Genomic DNA, 18,904 nt, shown 5'->3' with positions numbered 1-18,904 from the left:
GACCTTCAACTTTGTTGCAAAGAGAGGAGAAGAGAGCAGAAGAAAAGCAGAAGAAGAGCAGATTGATTTGATTGATCTTTTTTTTCTTCCTTTTGCTCGGCGGAAAGAGAGAGCGAAAGACAGCGCGAAGGAGGGGACGCGCACACAGAGTAAGAGAGAGAGCTTTATGATCTCGACACATAAAACACAAAAACAAAACAAAACAAGTTTTGTTTTAACGTATTTCTTCACTTCTTATTTATTTGCTGAATGTGGGACAAGTTTCTTTAATGCGACTGGAAATTTTTATTTTTTGCACTTTATATTGATTATTTAAGAGTTGTTTTGGGATGCAGAAACAACAAATACAAAAAATAAATAATCCCCCAAAAATGCCGAAAGAGAACAGGAAGTGGAGAAATTTGCCGCACAACAACAAAATATTCAAATGAGGCTGCTGCGAGTGTAAAAGAGAGAAAGCAACGGCATGCCAAAAAAGAAATAACAAAAAAAATAAGCTGCGTAGGTGTTGCTTCTACCTCTCTCGCTCTGTCTCTGTCTGCCCCCCTCTTTCTAGCTGTGTTTTTTTGTTATTATTGTTGCACACAAGACACACACTCACACACACACATACACCTACAAGCAAACAACTCTCAATTTCTGCTTTTACTTTAAGCTTTATTTCAGCATTTCTTACGTTTTTTTCACTGCGTTTCTCAAATTTTCTCATTCAACACGCCACCAAAAACAAAATCATTTAAATATATACACCGTAATTTTTGTGTATTTCATTTATTTTTCCTTTTTTTCTGCTGTTGTTGTCGTTGTTAAAAAAAAAATAACAAAAAACGAACACCGACACACGGACACGCACACGCACACGCAGACACGCGACGCAAAACACACACACTAACACTGAGGAGACACAGCGGAACGGACAATCAACAAATTTTGCGTTTTTCGAGCGTTTTGCGGGCCGCTTAAATAGATCTCACGTCCGTCCGCACTCCCGTTCGCTCTTCACCACACTGAATTGGAATCTGATTCGGAATCGCAGACACTCCGATTCACCTGAGCATCCCACGGTGTGTGGTGATGGTGGATTTGGTGGATTCACCGCAATGGTGGATTTCTGCTGCAACACCACCGTTATTTGGCTGCTGGGCGTTAGAACAGGACAGCCATAGGCTGCACTTTGGTAGCGCGCGCATTTCAAATAAATGTTAGTTTTTTAATTGTTTGTAAATAAAAAATAAGCTAACTGTTAGAAAAGCGATGGAATTTGTTATTAAAATAATATTTAATTCATGAAAGGTTTTTAAAGCTTACATTGTTTGCTTTTAAAGTAAACTCTTAATAGTATTGTTCAAATTTTGTTTTTGTGCATGAAAAACTATGTTTTTAAGTGTGGTTTTGTTTATATTTATTTATACTGAAACTTATTAAGGTAGAAAACAAAATAATATATGTAGATATTGGCCGAAAATTAAATCCAAACTCACCTCTCCCCAATTCACCTCAAATTCGAACAGCTGGCCACTTCATTGAAACTCGTATATTTACTTTTTTCCTCTTTATGTAGATCTCAAATGTTTTATAATAATATTCGTAATGGCATTATTAAGTTAATAATTCCTACATTTTGTTTCTCAGCATAAGGAATATATAGAAATTTTTAAATAATAACTGGGATATATTTTTATTTAAAAGAGCGCCAAAGATTTTTGAAATATGCAGCATTACTAGCTGAACTCTTCTAACAAATATTGCTGTTATTACTGTTGCTATTCACCATCTGGTGAATATTATTTAAAGCTTATTTTAAATTTTTACTTATATGACAATCAATAATAACCTATTTTATTTTATTATTGCACATAAACTATTATCGTCGCAAATATTTGTACCACCAATAAAAAGACATAAATCATTTATATAATTTATTATTACTGTTACTGATTATTATAATTAATTATTGTTAATTACAGGCTATTTTTTAATTGCTAACGTTTAGCAAGTTCTAAAAAAGACATTACACATTATTATTCTTACGTAGATTATACCGCTTGACATTTCACATTACACTTAAAACTAAATTACTACAAAAAAAACTTCGTTTTGTTTAATTTTTGTTTTTGTTTTTTTTTTGTTGTGGGGGAGGGGGGAGTCAAATAACAACGCAAGGGAAACAAACAAAAAAAAAGATTAAATGAAGGGATAAACCAAAAGTGTTTAAAGAGCACAACTCGTTTGAACAAACACTGAACGATTCGCTGGGTAATTAGCATTAATTAAATTTTAATTAATTTTACACACTAGATAAACCGAGTAATAATTAAACATACAAACAAAAAATTGAGCTAAACGAAAAGTTAATAATAATAATATATATATATGCATAAGTTTATAGCTAGAAAAGAATTTCGCTATAAAACATTAGAAAAAATTAACGAAAAGTTAACCCCCCTTCTTACGCGCCCTCCACCGTTCGCAATGCCCATCGCCACCCAAAATAAACCACCCACCGCCTCTTAAATATCATTTCCCCCCAAAAAAAACCATATATACGCCGGTGATAAGAACGCAAGAACGTCAAGGACGATGGCAAAGGCTTTGATAACAGGTTAGAGCGAGAGGGGATTATGTTTGCTCCTTCTCTGTCATTGTGAGTATTGAACTACAGTCAAACTTCGCTAGGTCGAACCTTTTCTGTCCTTTTTTATACTTTTCAAATATAGAAAATTCCCTAAACAGACTCCTTTTTTAATAGAATATTCCTAAATTTTCCATTTTCCTAAATTTTCATGTATAACATGATAAAGTTGTTAAGTCATTCCGAATGATATTTGGTGCACGTTCGAAAGATAAGATTAGTTCTTTGAAACTAAAACAAAAATAGCTGCAATCTAATTGTGACTTTTAAAAAATAGTTTTTTTTTTGCTGAACACAATTGGTTATTATTCGTTTTTTGTTTTTGCATTGGATAATTTTTTTAGCTCAATTTTGTCTTATTTTAAATAATAAAATTTTTATTAAAGCCTTTGTTTTTTAAAATTTGCATAGAACAACTTCTAAACTAAAATTATTTTAAGAAAATTTAGCTAACTTTAGTGGTTGTTTTTCTAAAAAAAATACTAAAAATATTTTAGTTATTTAAATTTAAAATAAAAATAACATATAACTTCAAATTTTAAACTTTTAACAAGCATTAAAACCAAATAAAAAATTTCAAGCATTCCCAAGACCTTAAGTTTCGATTTAGAGAAGTTTGACTGTAGGTGGTCTTCCCTCTCCCTTCTTTTTCTGCAACTAAGATGGCAAAAACAAAATCGAGCGTTTAATTTCCAACGATTGCAAAATCCGTTTAACTATTAATGAGTTGTTTTTAGCCTTTTCTAGTCTTAGGGCAAAATAAATATATAATTATTTGTTGTTTTTTTTTTGTACTCTTTTTTCATAATGATGTGCGGAGGGCGGAGGGTGTTAACTGGGAAATCGGGAAATGGGGTTTAAAATTTCAACTAAAAACCAAAGCCGAGCACTGATCTAATATTCATACACACACACACACACACATACACTCACAATCAAACACACACACATATTTACAAATTAAAAGTAATTACATAACGAAGATTATTGATTATGGAACGCATTTAGCAGCAACACACACAGATCGGCCTTCAATTATAGCATATTATAATCGAACTATTATGTATCTAATATCACTTGCAAAATCAGTGATCAGTTATCAGCCAAATATACCCAAAATGTATCTTCTTTCAATCGATCGTGATCGGATTATTATTACTGTCATAATATCAAAATAAATGCGCCCTGATTTTGCCTTTATCTTCTTCACACATAATCATAGTTTGTAAACTTTAATGAAACTATTTTCTGGGATATGTTAATATATAGAAATTTGTTTATGATAATGATAGCATTTCGAACAAGTTAAGAAGTGAGTTTAAAAAACCAGATTTTATGGGAATTTCCATATGAAATTACAGCCCTGCTGATTACAAGTTCTGATTTTTATATTTTTAATTGCATTTGCAAGACAAGGTTTTATATAAACAAATTAAAGTGCAAAATTATAATGACTGTTGTAAAAACTTGGGATGAATATATACGAGAAACCATAACATTTGTAAATCCTGATTTTGGGGCTCTAAAATTTGATTAATTTCCATTACTTTTCTGATACATTTTGGGTTTTCACTTTCGATTTGGCTTGGATTGATTATATTACCGATACTTAGTTATAGGTGCATTTGTGAGCTACTAATGGCGTCCATTTCCAACCCCAATTAGAAGGCATACCACGATCCATTAGCCCGTCATCGCAGTGTACTGGTCAAGGTCCGATGCAGGACACTGGGCCGGGCATGAAGCGTCGGCGGTGGCGATGTATTGCTGTGAGGATCAGGCGTATCTGGCGCTTCACCGGCACTTAAACTACTGGCCGGTGATAGAGTACAGGATGCAGTTTCCGCTTCACTTAGACAACTGCTCAATTGCCGGATGACACTCTGTGTGGGATTATTGCGTTGCTCCTTGATCAGTTCACGATCTCGATCGCGTTGCTTTTGATGCTCCTGCTGAAATTTCCTTGCCGCTGTCACATTGACCACACTCACCGATTTGGAAATTGAGTTCTTGACCGAAGATGGAGCCGGCGGCACTAAGGCTAATGCAGGTGTAGGCGAAGGTGCTAGCTCCTCCAGCGTCAATGTATTCGCTGGTGAGCTATAGCCATCATCCATTAGACTTTCAATGGGCTGTCCACCAACTGGCTCGCCAGAATCAACACTCTTCTGTAGATTCTCTATTAGATAGAGTACAATCCTTTCTAGTTGTTGCGGCGCCTGGGATGCTGGTAAGTCAGGACTGCTACTTTGCGTTGGCATTTCTGCTTTAATGATTGTCGAGAACTTCTCCTTCATCTCCAGCACCTTTTGCCTACCAGCCTCCTCGTCGAGCAGTGTGTTGACGCAAAGGAAAGAGTGAACCTTATTGCTGCCACGATCAATATCAAGGAAGCCCTTGGTGTGCAGGTAGATAAAGCGTCCGTTGCGGGACAACAAACGATAGCAGCTCTCGCCATAGTCACTATTACAATCGTACATTTGCCGAAGAGCCACAATAACCCAGCGCACATCATCCAGATGCATGAAACAGAAGGGGCTAAGGTTTCGCACCTGTTTTGAATTAACAAAAATATTATTAATTACTAGTTAGATTGAAAGAAGATCTTAGTATACCCACCTCATCCTTCATATAGCCCGCCACTAGACCAATTCTCTGATCACAGTCAATGATGCTGCCGTCGATTAGATGCCTCGTTTGATACTCCAGTTGATAGGGTTCTGGTTGCCTATAAATGGTCATGCCAACCGGACTTTCCGTTTCTTCTGGCGGACGCTCCTTCCTCAGCACCCTAGCCATGGCCACTAGGACAATGTCATTGCCACTGATCCCGTGAAGTGCCGCCTGGGCAATGGCATCGTGTTGAGGCGGTACTGTCGCCGCTTCTGCTGCCACAGCTGCTGCTGCAGCCAGCATATTATTGTTCCTCGAACGTCTTATCAACTGGGAAACAATGGGATAGTTGGCAGCAGCTCCACCGGTCAAGGAAGAGTCACTACGACGAAAGCAGCCATCAATCTTAACCCGTTCATAGTGACGCGTGGCCTCCGCTCGCGTGGATGCTTTGGCCACGCGGACAGTGAAGCAGCGCCGATCGGTACGCAGGCGTTCATCAATGGCAGCCAAATGGGCAATTCTCCGTGGGCTTGGCGTACGTCGATTGTAAGGGTTATCTTCATCATCTTCTTCCTCCTCCTCCCTTCGCTGACGGTGCTCCTCATTCAGACGATGTTCCTCCGTCTCCATTTCCTCCTCCTCCAAGTCACTGCCAGATGCTGACGCTGATGTGGAAGTCGAGTGCTGTTGAGGATTAGGGCCCTGCTGTTGGTGGTGCGGATGCTGCTGGTAGAACAACGTCTCGATATCTCTGGGTATTAATTGTTGCCTTAGTAGGGCCTGATCTTCGGGATGGGTGATCTGTAGCAGATTCTGGCCATACAAATCGGATTGACAGTGACCCAATAGTTGCTCCACGCTGGACGAGACCAAAACGATTTGGCCACTACAGGTTAGAGTAATGAAAAAGCTGTCCAGCAGTTGCATTAAGGTGTCCGTTAGATGTAGACTGGGATTGGGAAGATCTCCGACAGGTGAACCAGAAAATCCAGAACCTTTGAGGCTGGGTTTTCGGCGTCGCCTAGATGCGGATTTGCCAAAGACATACATAAGTCTCAGGCCATGGGTGGCAAATCTGAGGACGGCGGTTTTGTCCAGGCGACGAGAGGATTCCGCTGCATGAGGGACCATGGTGGCCAGCTCCTGGATGCTGGCATTTAGCTTATCCCGCCTCTGTTTCTCGGCAAGATTGCGAGCCTCTCGTCCGTTGGCAGGATCCGAGGAGCTGCCCGTTCCTGATCCTGATCCTGTCGAGCCTGTACTGCCCGTGTTGCCCGCCTCTGCTGCTGCCATTTTGAATTTTCCGGGGGGTGGCAGGGGGTGGTGTTTGCCTTTTTTTTGTATTCCTTTTGCAATCCTCACTTTATGGATTTTCCCCTTTAATTGGCGCCTTGCGGTAAATGAAAATCGTCACTCTCCATAACAGAGTCTACGCTCCTCTCCTCTATAAAATTGTATATAAAAATATTTGTTGTTAAAATTTTTTCTTTTTTTTTATATATATTTTCAGCTTATTGTTTTTTTGGATTTTTTTTTTTTTTTTTGATATTTTTGTGTGTTGTTTTTGCTGCTGCTTTTAAAGTTTTCAAGGTCTCGCTTATGCTGTGATGTTGTTTTTGTTTTTGCTTGCCTCCCCTCTATAGTTCTATCTCTTTCGTACGCCCGCTTGCACACACACACTCACGTCACTCTCACGCAACGTACATATGTTTTCTCTTTTCGCTTTCGTACTTTTCCATTTGCTTTTAGTCTTATTATTACTATTATTTGTTTCCCTATTTATTTATGCGTTTCGCCTTGTAGTTTTTTTTTCGTTTTTTTTTGATTGCGTTGCGAATCTGAATCTCCTGCTTATTGTTGTTGTTGCTGCTGCTGCTACTGCTGGCGTTTTTGTTGTTCTGTTTTTTTAATACCCGCAATGAGGTAAGATTAAGGAACGGGGGATGTTTTTACAACGCACTTGCTGCTTGCACTAGTTTTTGTTTATATTAAGTGATTAATTGTTTATTTTTAACATTTATTTTATAACAATAAACATTGGTTCGGTTGGCCAGGCTAAAAACTATCGATACATCGATGTAACTAGATGTCGTCGTGGAATTAGCATGTTCTCACTGAAATGCATTTCGTTTGGCATTTGGTGTAATATCGATGTCATTGAAAAGTGAATTTATATGTATTCTTATAGGTATTCTTTTGTTTCTATCTTTGTGTGTAATAGTAGAGATTTTCCTAAATTTATATATTTACATAACAAATTTAAAAGTTTTTCAAACATATAGGGATCGCACTTGAAAAAATTACTTATCGATACATTTATTACATTTTAAGATTTATTATGCGCAGCAAACTAAATCTCATTGGTTAATAAACAGTCATATAACTTGATTGTTTAATTATTTCCGGTTACCATAAAAATACATATTTATGTATATTTTTTACCCAATACTATCGATGGCAGAACATAGCTAATATTATCGACATCTGTCATCGCTGACTTGATAGTATTATTGGCGCTCTTTCTTGTTTACGGCATTTCATTTTTTGCTAAAATTGGCAAACCTAACTTAGTAACCCGTAATAAACAACAGAAAAGCTATGGATGCCTTTGATCCTCGTTCAATTATTAACGGCGGCATGCTGAAACAGTTTTCCGGACAAACCATTAGCATAATGGTTTGCGTAGATAGCGTGGCTGGATCCACTTTGCTGGCTACTTCTACGGATAACCATAAGCTGAAGATCAATTTGCCGGGAGAATTAAGTGCCACCGATGGTGCTTGGGTGGAGGTCATTGGAGTGCCCCATGGTACAGACACCATCAGGGCCAAGGAGGTGGGTGCACTTGCTCATTTAAGAAAACTGGTAAATGGTGCTTAATCCACATTCTCTGCTTTCCAGGTCATTGAATTCGGCGGCGAGAAAATCGACTTTGATAAGGATGGCTATAATGGGCTGAGCCACTTGATCAACAATGTGAAGGCTTTCTATCGCAGCGGCTAAGATTTAGTTTCATACTTAGACATAAGAACTATTTGTAGATTATTCGAAACTCTCCTTAATTTTGTTATTATACATTTTAAAATCAGGATGCGTTAAATTTTTAGCATGCATATTGAATCTACTGCATGTGTGTCTTTTATGTATTTGTCTCAGGACATGAATAAAGAAAAACCGATTAAAAAAGATTCCATCCAATATCTTGTGGGGCTTTGAGCCGTTAGAACGCCAATCTAAATCCTTGATTGAACCAAGGCTTTTGGATATATAATGTTCAATCCTTAAACTCCAAGTGGCAAGTATTTGCTATTTGAAATCCTGTCCCTATATTTCCATAAATCCCATAGTGTTAGTATAAACAAATATTTCTTCACCTTTCTTGTGTGATAACTCTTACTTTCACAATTTGTTATTCTTTAGTGTATATGTTGGTATAAAAAGGCTAACTAGCGGATAAACCATTCAACATTTGAACAATTAACATAGGGCGAGCCGGCTGACGAGATGATGACCAGTGGCAAGGACTCCAAGTCCCTGAGGGTTATTGCAGCACAGCCGCATTAGCTACCACGCTAGGATTGTTGACCACCTCGCCCAGTGAGTCGAGTACCTCCTTCCTGTAATCATCGAACTCTCCGTCGATCTCGTTAATCGACTGATCCTCAATCACATACAGAGTGCAGCCCGTTTCACGGATCAAACGCTCGTCGTGGGAAACGATAATCACGCCACCTTCATATTCATTAATGGCCTCCGCCAAGGCATCGATACTCTCGATATCCAGGTTATTGGTAGGTTCATCGAGAATCAGGACATCGGGTGCACTAAGACAAAGCTCGGCTAGGGCCACACGCGCCTTCTGACCACCGGACAGATCCTTCATTTTAATGGTATGGGCATGACTGACCAGACCAAAGGAACCCAATGCCTTGCGCGCCTTTTCATGCGGCAAATTGAACAGACGCTGCAGATACTCTGCGGCCGATTCCTCTGCCGTGAGATGCTCACCGGAGTGCTGATCGAATCGACCTACGTGGAGGCGATGATTCTTGCGTTGCTCGCCCTCCTGCGGTTCCAGTTCGCCGAGCAGCAGCTTCAGGAAAGTAGATTTGCCCACACCATTGGGTCCCACGATGGCAACTCGACTGGTAAGATCAATACCAAAGTCAGCCTTGATGAACAGCGGCTTTTGGCCAGCAAAGGCAAAGGTTACGTTATGGACACCCAAAATGGGTGGCTGAAGTTGCGATGGCTCCGGGAAGCGGAACTTAACGATATATTCCTTGGGCCTGGCCAGCAGTTCCTGTGGTCCCTCATCTTCGTCCTGTTTCTGCTGCTTGGACTTGTTCTTCTCCTGTTTGCGAGTGAGCGACTCCTTTTGCTTCTTCTCCGCCGCCTTCTTCGACTGGCCATGAGCCTTTAGCTCCCGCAGGCGTTTCTCTTGCTTCTCGTACTCCTTGATCATTTCACGGCGCTTCTGCACATACATCTTCTTGAACATGGAGTAGTTGCCCTTGTAGTATTGCAACTTCTTTTGGTCCAAATGAATAATCTCATTGCACACATTGTCCAAGAAACTCTGGTCGTGGGACACGATCAACAGGGTCTTCTTCCAGCCCTGCAGATAGTTATCCAGCCAAATCACAGCATTAAGATCCAAGTGATTGGTAGGCTCGTCAAGCATGAGCAGCGTGGGCTCCAGATAGAGAGCACGAGCCAGAGACACTCTCATGCGCCAGCCACCAGAGAACTTGTTAGTTGGCCTGTCCTGCATTTCCTTGCTGAAACCCAAACCGGCCAGGATTCTCCTTGCCCTGGCTTCTGCCGAATAAGCTCCAATAGCTTTCAGCTCCGTAAAGGTATCGTTTAGCTCCTCCTGAACACTCAAATCGCCAGCGGCAAACTGTTTCTCCAGATCATCTGCCTTTTTAAGCATCTCTGTGCGTCGGACATCAGCTTCTAAAATCGTATCGATGGCCGTTTTGTCGGTGGCCACTACTTCCTGTTCGCAAAGCAGAACATCGATATTTGGAGGTATGGCAAAGGCACGGGTGGCAATGTGCCGGAGAAGTGTGGTCTTGCCGTGTCCATTGGGACCAACTAAGCCATAACGACGTCCATGGGCAATCAATAGATTAGCATTCACAAACAGATCGTTGCCTAGATTAAAAATGGGAAGAGGTTAGAGGTTTAATATATAATATACTAAAAAATTACGTATGAATGACTCACCCTTGGCTGAGATGGTGAAATTCTCGATCTTGATGTCTACGGCATGCTCCAGAGCTGCTTGTTGACCAGCACTTTTCTGCACCTGGGACATGGTGAAATTGTTGTCTAAATCAGAGTGTCCGGCACCGCCCTTCTTGGTCATCAACTCCATTTGGCGTTCGTACTCCTGTTGTTTCTTTTGCTTCTTCTTCTCCTTGTGGGTGAGTTTCTTCTCCTTAGTTTCTTTACTGTCCTCGGACTTGGGTTCCGCCTCAGTTTCTGGTTCGTCCTCGACTTCAGGTTCTGGTTCGGGTACGGGTTCCGCTATAGGTTCGGGAGTCTTTTCCTTGAGACTCACTGCAGCGACTTTTTCGCTAAGGACTTGTTCTGCCTTTTTCTCCTCCACTTCCTTCTCGGGTTGTTCATCCTCATCCTCGGGCTCTTCTTCGTCCTCGGTGGCTGGCAGTTTCTCTTTCTGCTGCTTCTTCTTTGACTTCTTAGCCGCCGGCTTGACGGACAGCTGTTCCTCCTCCTCGTCGTCGTCATCTTGGAGATCTTCAGCGACGTCATCATCATCATCGCTCATAGCGAATTTGTTCTTCTGCTGAGCCTGCTGCTTCTTTTTCGACTTCTTGGATGCGGGTTTAGCGGCCACAACAACCACCTCTTCCTCATCTTCCAGCTCCTCCAAGTCTAATTCGGGTTCCTCATCGTCGGAGAAATCGTCGTTCTTCTTTTTGTTCTTCTTGTTTTTCTTGCTGGGCGGTGGCTTTTTGGCAGCTGGTTTGGATGGAGGAGGCGTCTCGTCGTCATCCTCATCATCCTGGTCATTGGCGGGCCGACCCTTTACTGGCTTTTCATCCTCGTCGCTCCAGTCGTCGTTTTTCTTTCCCTTTTTGCCCTTCTTAGCTTGCTTTTTGCCAGCCGTCTGCTGTTTGCTCTGATTTGAGGAGGCTATACTCTCCAGATCCTCGTTGTCCCGGTTTTTGGGAATGACATCCTCGTCGCTGGAATCGCCGCCACGCTTGCCCTTCTTTCCGCCCTTCTTGTTCGTCGGCGGTTTCTTCTCCTGTACTTTCTCCAACTGCTCATCGTCGTCATCGAAACGATCCTTCTTTTTACCCTTGGCCTTGGACATTTCTATGGATATGTGGTGTTATATAGTATATGAAGCGTAGATTTAGCATATAAACTCACTTGATTTGATCACAGATTACTTTCGCCGCCTTCGGATTTCACGTGCAGAGCTGGCAATATTATATAGGTATGTAATATAGACATATACATACATATATACACAACCAGTTGTGTCGCCAGGGATGATTGCACTCGATGTTTTTTGGGAGACTATCGATAACAATGCCAGCAATTATACAAACTATTATTATTTTATAAAAAGGCGTTTAATATCACAAAAAATAATATTTTGAACAAATTGGTAGTGAATTTGAAAATTTAAAGAAAATGTAGTTTTTAAGTATTCGATTGATTTAAAAGTCGTAGCTCAGCTTATCGATAAATGTATAAAATTTCCAAAACTATTGATATAATCAAATCATGTCTTAGTAGATTTTTAAAAATAAAATAACAACTTTTAATGTCCTGCAATGTCTTTAATGCTTACCGAGCATATATTGGTTCTTATTTCCACTTAATAAAAATTCTTAATATAATATTTAGTATTTTAAAATGAAATACTAGAACGGCGGGATTTTTCCCAAAATCCCTTCGATAATATCGAATAATCTTTGCCGGGATTTTTCACGAATCTAACATACAACGAGTTTTCATTTGATAGCTCGTTATTTTCGGCTTCACTTTTTCAAAGAAATTGGCCTGAAAGTTTAATTTAATTGTGACATATTTGTGTGCTAAGACATAAGGTAAGCTGGAAAATATCGCGTACTAATGAATTATAACAATCTAAAGCCGGTAAAGTGACAGATTTTGTGGCCGCGGTAATTGGCGTCACTCGCGCATCCATACAGACACAACGCAATACTCACACATCTGCGGTGCTAGCTTGTGGGGAGCCGAAGAAGCTTCAAAAGCAAAGCGCGATAAACGCAACGTAAAAGTGCGATAGGGCCAATAGTGCTTTCACATTTTCTATTTTCGTTTTTAATAAAAATTTGTGTATTTTATGCAATGTCCAATTAGGAATTGTGCAGTTAATGTGCAACAAAAAGATTGGAAGGGTATGTGTGTAATAACATTGCCTTAAAACTAAGAGTGCTCTTCAGGGGGTAGCGAGCGAGCAAAGCAGAAACGAAACAAAAACAAACCGCGATGCCGCTCACGCACACATACGGTATATACATACATATGCATGTATATATGGTACCTGCACGGTTTTGCCAAAAATTGTTGAGGCTGGCGCACGCATACAAATGCATAAAGATCTTCTGTCAAATTTGACATGTAAAAAAAAAGGAAAGTGGTAGAGGTTTAATATACATATTACTATGCATTTCTATTGAAAATGCAATTCTATAAAATACCGGCACTGCTGGTTACCGCTAAATCTGTACTTCACATATTGAATATACATATTAATGTTTTAGCTAAATATGCATTGAGGCTTTGAAATAAATAGCCAAAACCACAAAATATATATTTAATGTAACGATTATTAAGGTATTATTATCATAAAACTACATTTTCCGAAGTTTTTTATCGCCCTTTTTTAGCAAGTGTCAAAATTTGGCTATGAAAATATGTGGATATGTAAAATGCACATATTTTCATAGTAAAAAATTGACATGTACTAAAAAATGGTGACTTTTTTCATTACAACAAAGCATGCATTTCCATTGACGACATTTCATGTCGTGACATGTCAAAAAATATTGTCAGTCCCATAACTCCCATTTTGAAAGCTGACAACGGAACTATCATACCATTACTTCCGTATTAGTTGAGTAATTTGAACAATTTTCACTAATTCAATTAATTAATTTTTAGAGCACAATGAGCTCGCCCGATGATATTCCTGGACCATCAAAACCGCTCGTCCAGAGCTCACCACGCAGATCCAGCACTGATTCCAAGTCGCAACCATCGCCGCCAACTACTAGCCATGGTGGACGTGGCATTGCTAACAGAGAATCTCCCATCTCAAATCGTAGCCCCTTAGATGGACATAGTCTTGACGTGGGACCAAGCAACTTACGCGACCGTCTGCTGGTGGCCAATGCAAATGGTGTGGCCTTGGATGCATCTATAAGCGAGGAAAACGATACAACTAGCTCTTCATCACCGCAGATGAATGGCCATCGTCACGATGACTCCAACGAGTCCGATCAGCAAAATGGAGTGGATATGAATGGTGAGTGGCAATTCTGTAACTTTCTGGAAGGAAGAACTTGGATCTAATCCATATTCGTTTCTTCATGATATTTATAGGAGGACCTCCCAAGTCCAAGAAGAAGAAAAAGAAGAATCGCCGTCGCCGTAAACGCTATATATCCGGCGATTCCGCTTTAATGGGCTGGACTGGTGAATTCCCGAAGTTAACACCAATTGCCAACTTAGATAATAGCTCGGATACAGAGTCACAGGTGAGTACCGGGGATGGCAAAGTTGTGCAGGAAGGGAAAGAATAGAGCCTGCCTGTTCAGGCCTTTGGAATATTTCTCTGTATAATCAAATACCATACAAAACAAGAGTTTTTTTTTTAAATGTATATTTAAATATTTATTTAGAAATATATATAATTTCAGTTTTTTATTTCTCAAATCAATTTTTATAAAATTTTAATAACAGGTTGAAGCATATATTGTTATATTTTTAAAGAAATTGTCTCTTTTTAATTTACAAATTGAATTTTAAGTTTTAACTTTGATATTTGGCAAATTATCTTGTTAAGGTTTTCTAACTTTTTGCCCCAACTAAACTCTTGAAAGATACGAATTTTGAATAATAATGCGATTAAAAAATTTCAACTATTGACTCCATACATTAGCCATAGGATCAGATTTGCTTATAGGTTGATACCTATGTTTATTTTCAAGTAAATAATACAATATTGATAATTGAGTAAATGATATACAGAGGGCTATGCCAGTTCCTATTTCTGTGTGTTCTGTAGAATGCGGACAGCATTTTGTTTGTTCTGTATTATTGTATGTATCGACCCGTAACTGAACCTGTGCCTCACATCACAAATTTCAACCGTACTGTAAACACCCAACAACCAACATCCATGACGACAATAGTCGCCTGGCGCTCTTCTGGAATTGGGTAGAAGTGGCCTAATGGTGTTTCCGAGAGTGGAACCGCAAGCTGCGACATCATCAGCAGGGACAACAGAGACGACTCCTGATATGGCTAAAATGGCTGAGGAGCAGCAGCAGCACCACAACCAGCAGCATCAACAGTCGCTAGCAGCAGCATCACCGCCGCCACCATCGACAATGATGACATCGCCGGTCGAGTCCTCTCTGTCCTCCAATTCTGATTTGATAATGACGATATCAACGTCACCACACCAACAACCAGAGCCTGAACAGTCGATCACTTTAGGGACTGAAGCAAGTAGTAATTTAACTATAGCAACTACAACAACTAGCAACAGCAACAACAGTCCTAACACAGCTGGTAGTGCAACAACATCATGTCCAGGGACAACAGCAAACAACGTCCAACAGACACAATTAGATAACCAGGTGGAGACCCCAACAAAAATCTTATGCTTAGAGTCGGGAAAGTCACAAACCCACTAACCATTGACCTTCTCTCTCGCTTGTGTCTCCCCCCTTAGGAGGAGGAAATGGAGATGGAGCAGCCGACAGAGATTGAAGATGATGAGGAACAAGTTGAACCCCTGGTGGTGGCCGAAGATGAGGGCAGCTCAAGTGTCCCCTTGGTATCTAAGTCGCCGTCGTCTTCGTCGTCGTCGTCGTCCCCGCCGCCGCCGCCTCTTTCATCGCCAGTCAACAAAGAAGCAATCACTCCGGATACCAAGCTGGAGGACGCCAAGAAAGATATCAAAAAAACGAAGGAAGATAGCGAACCTAAAGTCCCACTGGACAAAAGTAACAAGAAAAATGAGAAAAAAAATGTATTCGGTCGACTTGCGGCGCGCTCAAAGTCTTTTTGTAGTCGTCCCTCCTCGGATAAGCTGACACCGCGCCTTTCCCGTTTTAAAAGCCAGGAAGAGGAACCGCAAAAGCCAGCTGTACAGGTTGCCACCACTAGCAAGCAGACTAAAGTTAAAACCGTGGACGTACAGCCTACAACCCCGGGCCTGAAATTGAAAGCCACCGATGAGTTCTATCGTTTACCCTTTGCCTATGGTTGGAAGCGTGAGCTCGTCCTTCCCAGCACTGGGAATCCGAATCGTCGTGTCGGTGATGTCTTTTTTATTGCGCCCAACGGACGAAAGTTGCGATCACGCGAGGATATTGCACCTCTGTTAGAGGGCGAGCTGACCATCGAACACTTTTGTTTCCAGCGTCTGCCACAGGAGGTGGGTCCGAAATTCGAGCTAGTGCGTCGTGCTATGCCGTCCAGTGTATTTCGTAGCAAGAGTCAGCAGACAGTTGGACAGCCCGTTACGCCGCCTGTCACCGGAAAGCGTGTGTCGAAGCCAAAGGTACCCAAGGGAGCCAGTCCACCGAGCGAGGGATGGACTGCCACCATGGCGGTTAAGGGAAATTCCCGTGTCCTTGCCTCCAGTAATGGCAACAGCTCAACGACCGGTACACCGAATGCGTCCAGCTCTAATCGCAAGAGGAGGTAGATATATCTGTAATTAAAACAACCTTTTGAATGTACTTACAATCTTGTCCAACCCGTAGCTTTATGTCCAAGCAAGCATCGAGTGCGTCCAGCGGAAAGATCGTTGCCTGTGTTTATTGCCAGGGTCCCCTGAATCCGCCTGGCACCAAGCAGACCTCGGCCAAGACTAATATATGTCAAGTAAGAAATTCGTCATGAATTTCAAGGAAAATGTTTATGTAATATGAGTTTCCTTTAATTACAGAGGTGTTCCAAGATCAAGCGAAAGAAGCAGAGGGAATCTGAGAAAAACGAGCCGCAACCGGAGGAAGAGGACCACGATGATGATCATGAGGATGAGGATGATGAGAGTGAAGGTAGCCTGATGGAGATCGGTGAAGAGGTTGAAGTGGCTGGCCAGCAACCGCCAGCAGAGGTGTACAACAACAACAGGGCTCTAAGACGCTCGCCCAAAGTGCAGGAGGTGGTTGTGATTGGCGGTCGCAAGGCCATAGCTATCAAAGCCGATCCGCCACTTCGTCAACTGAAAGTGTGAGTCGGTTCAGTTCCAAAATTATATAAAATCCATGAAACTCCTTAGCTAATAATTGATTTTATATGAATTTTAACAGGGTTCCACGTCAACCAGATTTGACCAGCTATGAGAGGATCTACAACAAGCGGAAAAATCAAAGCCAAACGGTAGCCAATTTAGTCGGCAGTGCCCAGAATAGCTGTCAGGTGCTGGCAGCCGTTATGAAAACGATGAATCTAAAGGTAGGCGATCACTTCAATTTAATAAAGACATTAACCTAATATTTTTCTTTGGTAATCTTTTTCAGGAACGTTCTAACATGTCCAGGGTGTGCAACACATGGTTCATGGTTAGCAAAGAGATGAGTGTGTGGCGAACGGTAAGCCTGCGCGACACATACGTTAGTAATTGGATGCATTTGTTGCGTAAGATGTGTCGTAATCATACCCGGGAGCTGGACATGATGGGTGTAACAATGATGACGCCTTCCATTCGCCTTTCGTCAGATTTACGTACCCTGAGGTCACTACGAATCTTACGTACGGATGCATCGACAGAGGCTTTCATGACATTGATATTTCGAAATTTACCCAAACTAAAAGAATTAAGGGCCACATGCACCAGTGAAGCTTTGAGTCTGTCGAATATGGTTAAATGGAATGATCTACGGGTCCTACGGCTTCGTATGACCCATCCGAAATCGGTTATACAATCTATAAACATCATAGAGCGATTCCATAACTTAACTGAGTTAAGTCTGCGTGGAGTGTCGAATTTCGAACATTTGGATTTGAAGATATTTTCCCATCTTCGTAAACTGGAGGTTCTATCGTTGGGCTTTTGCCAGGACATGGACTGTAATAAGTTAGGCAGATATGTGCTGCCTATGCTGAAGTCTTTACGTTCTTTCCGCTTGGAGAATGATCACAGGGGCATGACCATGTTCCCGCTGGATGATATTATGTATGGAATATCAATTGCTGGTAGAGTAAAACGTCTGGAATTGGTTAACGTGGATGTGAACAGTGAATTTACCACTTTCCTTTCCAACTGTCCGTCTGTGAGAGAATTACTGTTGACACCAAATTGTATGCAGAATACGGCCAACATGACCAATGCCGTAATGCAGGCCGTCAGCGATAATGCCGAGCAATTGCAAATATTTCGCCTGGGTTTGATTACCCAGCTATTGAGTGCCACTAGTGCACTGTACAATGGCAAGGGCAGGGCTGTAATACCTGTTCAGCGTCCTGTTCCTGGAATTCCAGGCGACGATCATCTTAATACATGTTCAGATGATGAAAACTGTACCGAAGTGGATCATACCGATTGTGTTGCCGTTTTGCCAGTGGAGCGTTTGGAGGCCATACTGCATCATATGATGCCACATGCTTGGCTTACGGTGGTCAAGGTGGATATGAGTGAGACTACCAATATGAAGTTCCTGCCCCGTCCGGAAGAGTACAGCAAGAACCACCCTTAGCCCCAGGATATATATACAGAAGCCTAGGTGCCATAAGTTAGTTTATAAGTAATCACCCCTCCCAGTACCAGAGAATGGCAAGACTGAGTCTTCGAGAATCATCACATTAACACAAGAAACTACTAAACTTTAACCCACACTAAGGTTTATCAACACAAAAAGACAGCAACAAAGAAATAATGTAACCTCTTCTCGAAAATGTACCGGCAAGTTTTTTAGTTGGTTTTTGTTTTCAATTTTTCCAGAAGGATTTGTCTTTAAGTTTGGACGGCGTTCAAAACGCCTTGATTTCAGAAATTGCAGTGATCCAAAAACTTGACAAACACCACACAGCAGCGCTGTCTTTTTAATTTTCTAACTGCTCGGTTTTACACATTTTATTAATATATATTCCTTTTAAAAAAACAACGAACCAACGTAATAAAAGGAAAGAAAAATTGCCTGGAGGGGAAAATATATAATATTTTGTTGACTATAAATTGATTTTACCAAAATTTTTGGCAATGTTGAATTTGAAATTCAACAATAATCTGTAAGTACTTAAGTACAATCGTTACGAATAAGTCCACCTTGATCTTGAACATGATATAAAGATCAAACCTATATTGATTAAGTAATATATCCATTAAAATGGTTAACAAGAGAAAAATCAGAAGGAAAAACATTTTGCCATTCATTTTAAAAATAAATAAAATCCATATGTAAA

At 40.8% G+C, this 18,904-nt stretch overlaps 4 protein-coding genes across 5 annotated transcripts; 2 read left to right on the top strand and 2 right to left on the bottom strand.

Annotated features, from left to right (window-relative positions):
• Positions 1-3,848: 3,848 nt before the first annotated feature.
• On the bottom strand, positions 3,849-7,633 carry LOC108109972. The gene is made up of 2 exons (XM_017218792.2): positions 5,252-7,633; positions 3,849-5,184 (listed from the first exon to the last, which is right to left on the bottom strand). The coding sequence occupies exons 1-2, from the start codon at positions 6,539-6,541 to the stop codon at positions 4,324-4,326; spliced, it is 2,151 nt and encodes a 716-aa protein (XP_017074281.1). The 5' UTR covers positions 6,542-7,633; the 3' UTR covers positions 3,849-4,323.
• Positions 7,634-7,746: 113 nt separating this feature from the next.
• Positions 7,747-8,436, top strand: LOC108109973. Its single transcript, XM_017218793.2, has 2 exons — positions 7,747-8,083; positions 8,150-8,436. The coding sequence occupies exons 1-2, from the start codon at positions 7,847-7,849 to the stop codon at positions 8,249-8,251; spliced, it is 339 nt and encodes a 112-aa protein (XP_017074282.1). The 5' UTR covers positions 7,747-7,846; the 3' UTR covers positions 8,252-8,436.
• A 194-nt stretch (positions 8,437-8,630) lies between these two features.
• LOC108109971 (ATP-binding cassette sub-family F member 1) lies at positions 8,631-11,786 on the bottom strand. Its single transcript, XM_017218791.2, has 3 exons — positions 11,657-11,786; positions 10,481-11,599; positions 8,631-10,408 (listed from the first exon to the last, which is right to left on the bottom strand). The coding sequence occupies exons 2-3, from the start codon at positions 11,595-11,597 to the stop codon at positions 8,790-8,792; spliced, it is 2,736 nt and encodes a 911-aa protein (XP_017074280.1). The 5' UTR covers positions 11,598-11,599; positions 11,657-11,786; the 3' UTR covers positions 8,631-8,789.
• Positions 11,787-12,168: 382 nt separating this feature from the next.
• LOC108109978 lies at positions 12,169-18,904 on the top strand. 2 transcript variants are annotated; one of them, XM_017218803.1, is made up of 9 exons: positions 12,169-12,342; positions 13,424-13,787; positions 13,865-14,019; positions 14,677-15,126; positions 15,222-16,198; positions 16,261-16,381; positions 16,446-16,732; positions 16,813-16,957; positions 17,023-18,904. In XM_017218803.1, exons 2-9 carry the CDS (start codon positions 13,430-13,432, stop codon positions 18,196-18,198), a joined length of 3,669 nt encoding a protein of 1,222 aa, XP_017074292.1. In that variant the 5' UTR covers positions 12,169-12,342; positions 13,424-13,429; the 3' UTR covers positions 18,199-18,904. The 2 variants fall into 2 exon arrangements, with proteins under 2 accessions (XP_017074292.1, XP_017074293.1); XM_017218804.1 differs by lacking the exon at positions 14,677-15,126.

This window comes from Drosophila eugracilis, unplaced genomic scaffold, assembly GCF_018153835.1.
Source record: "Drosophila eugracilis isolate 14026-0451.02 unplaced genomic scaffold, ASM1815383v1 contig_394, whole genome shotgun sequence".
NCBI classification, from domain to species: Eukaryota; Metazoa; Arthropoda; class Insecta; order Diptera; family Drosophilidae; genus Drosophila; species Drosophila eugracilis.
This window is presented reverse-complemented; position numbering and strand designations above follow the sequence as displayed.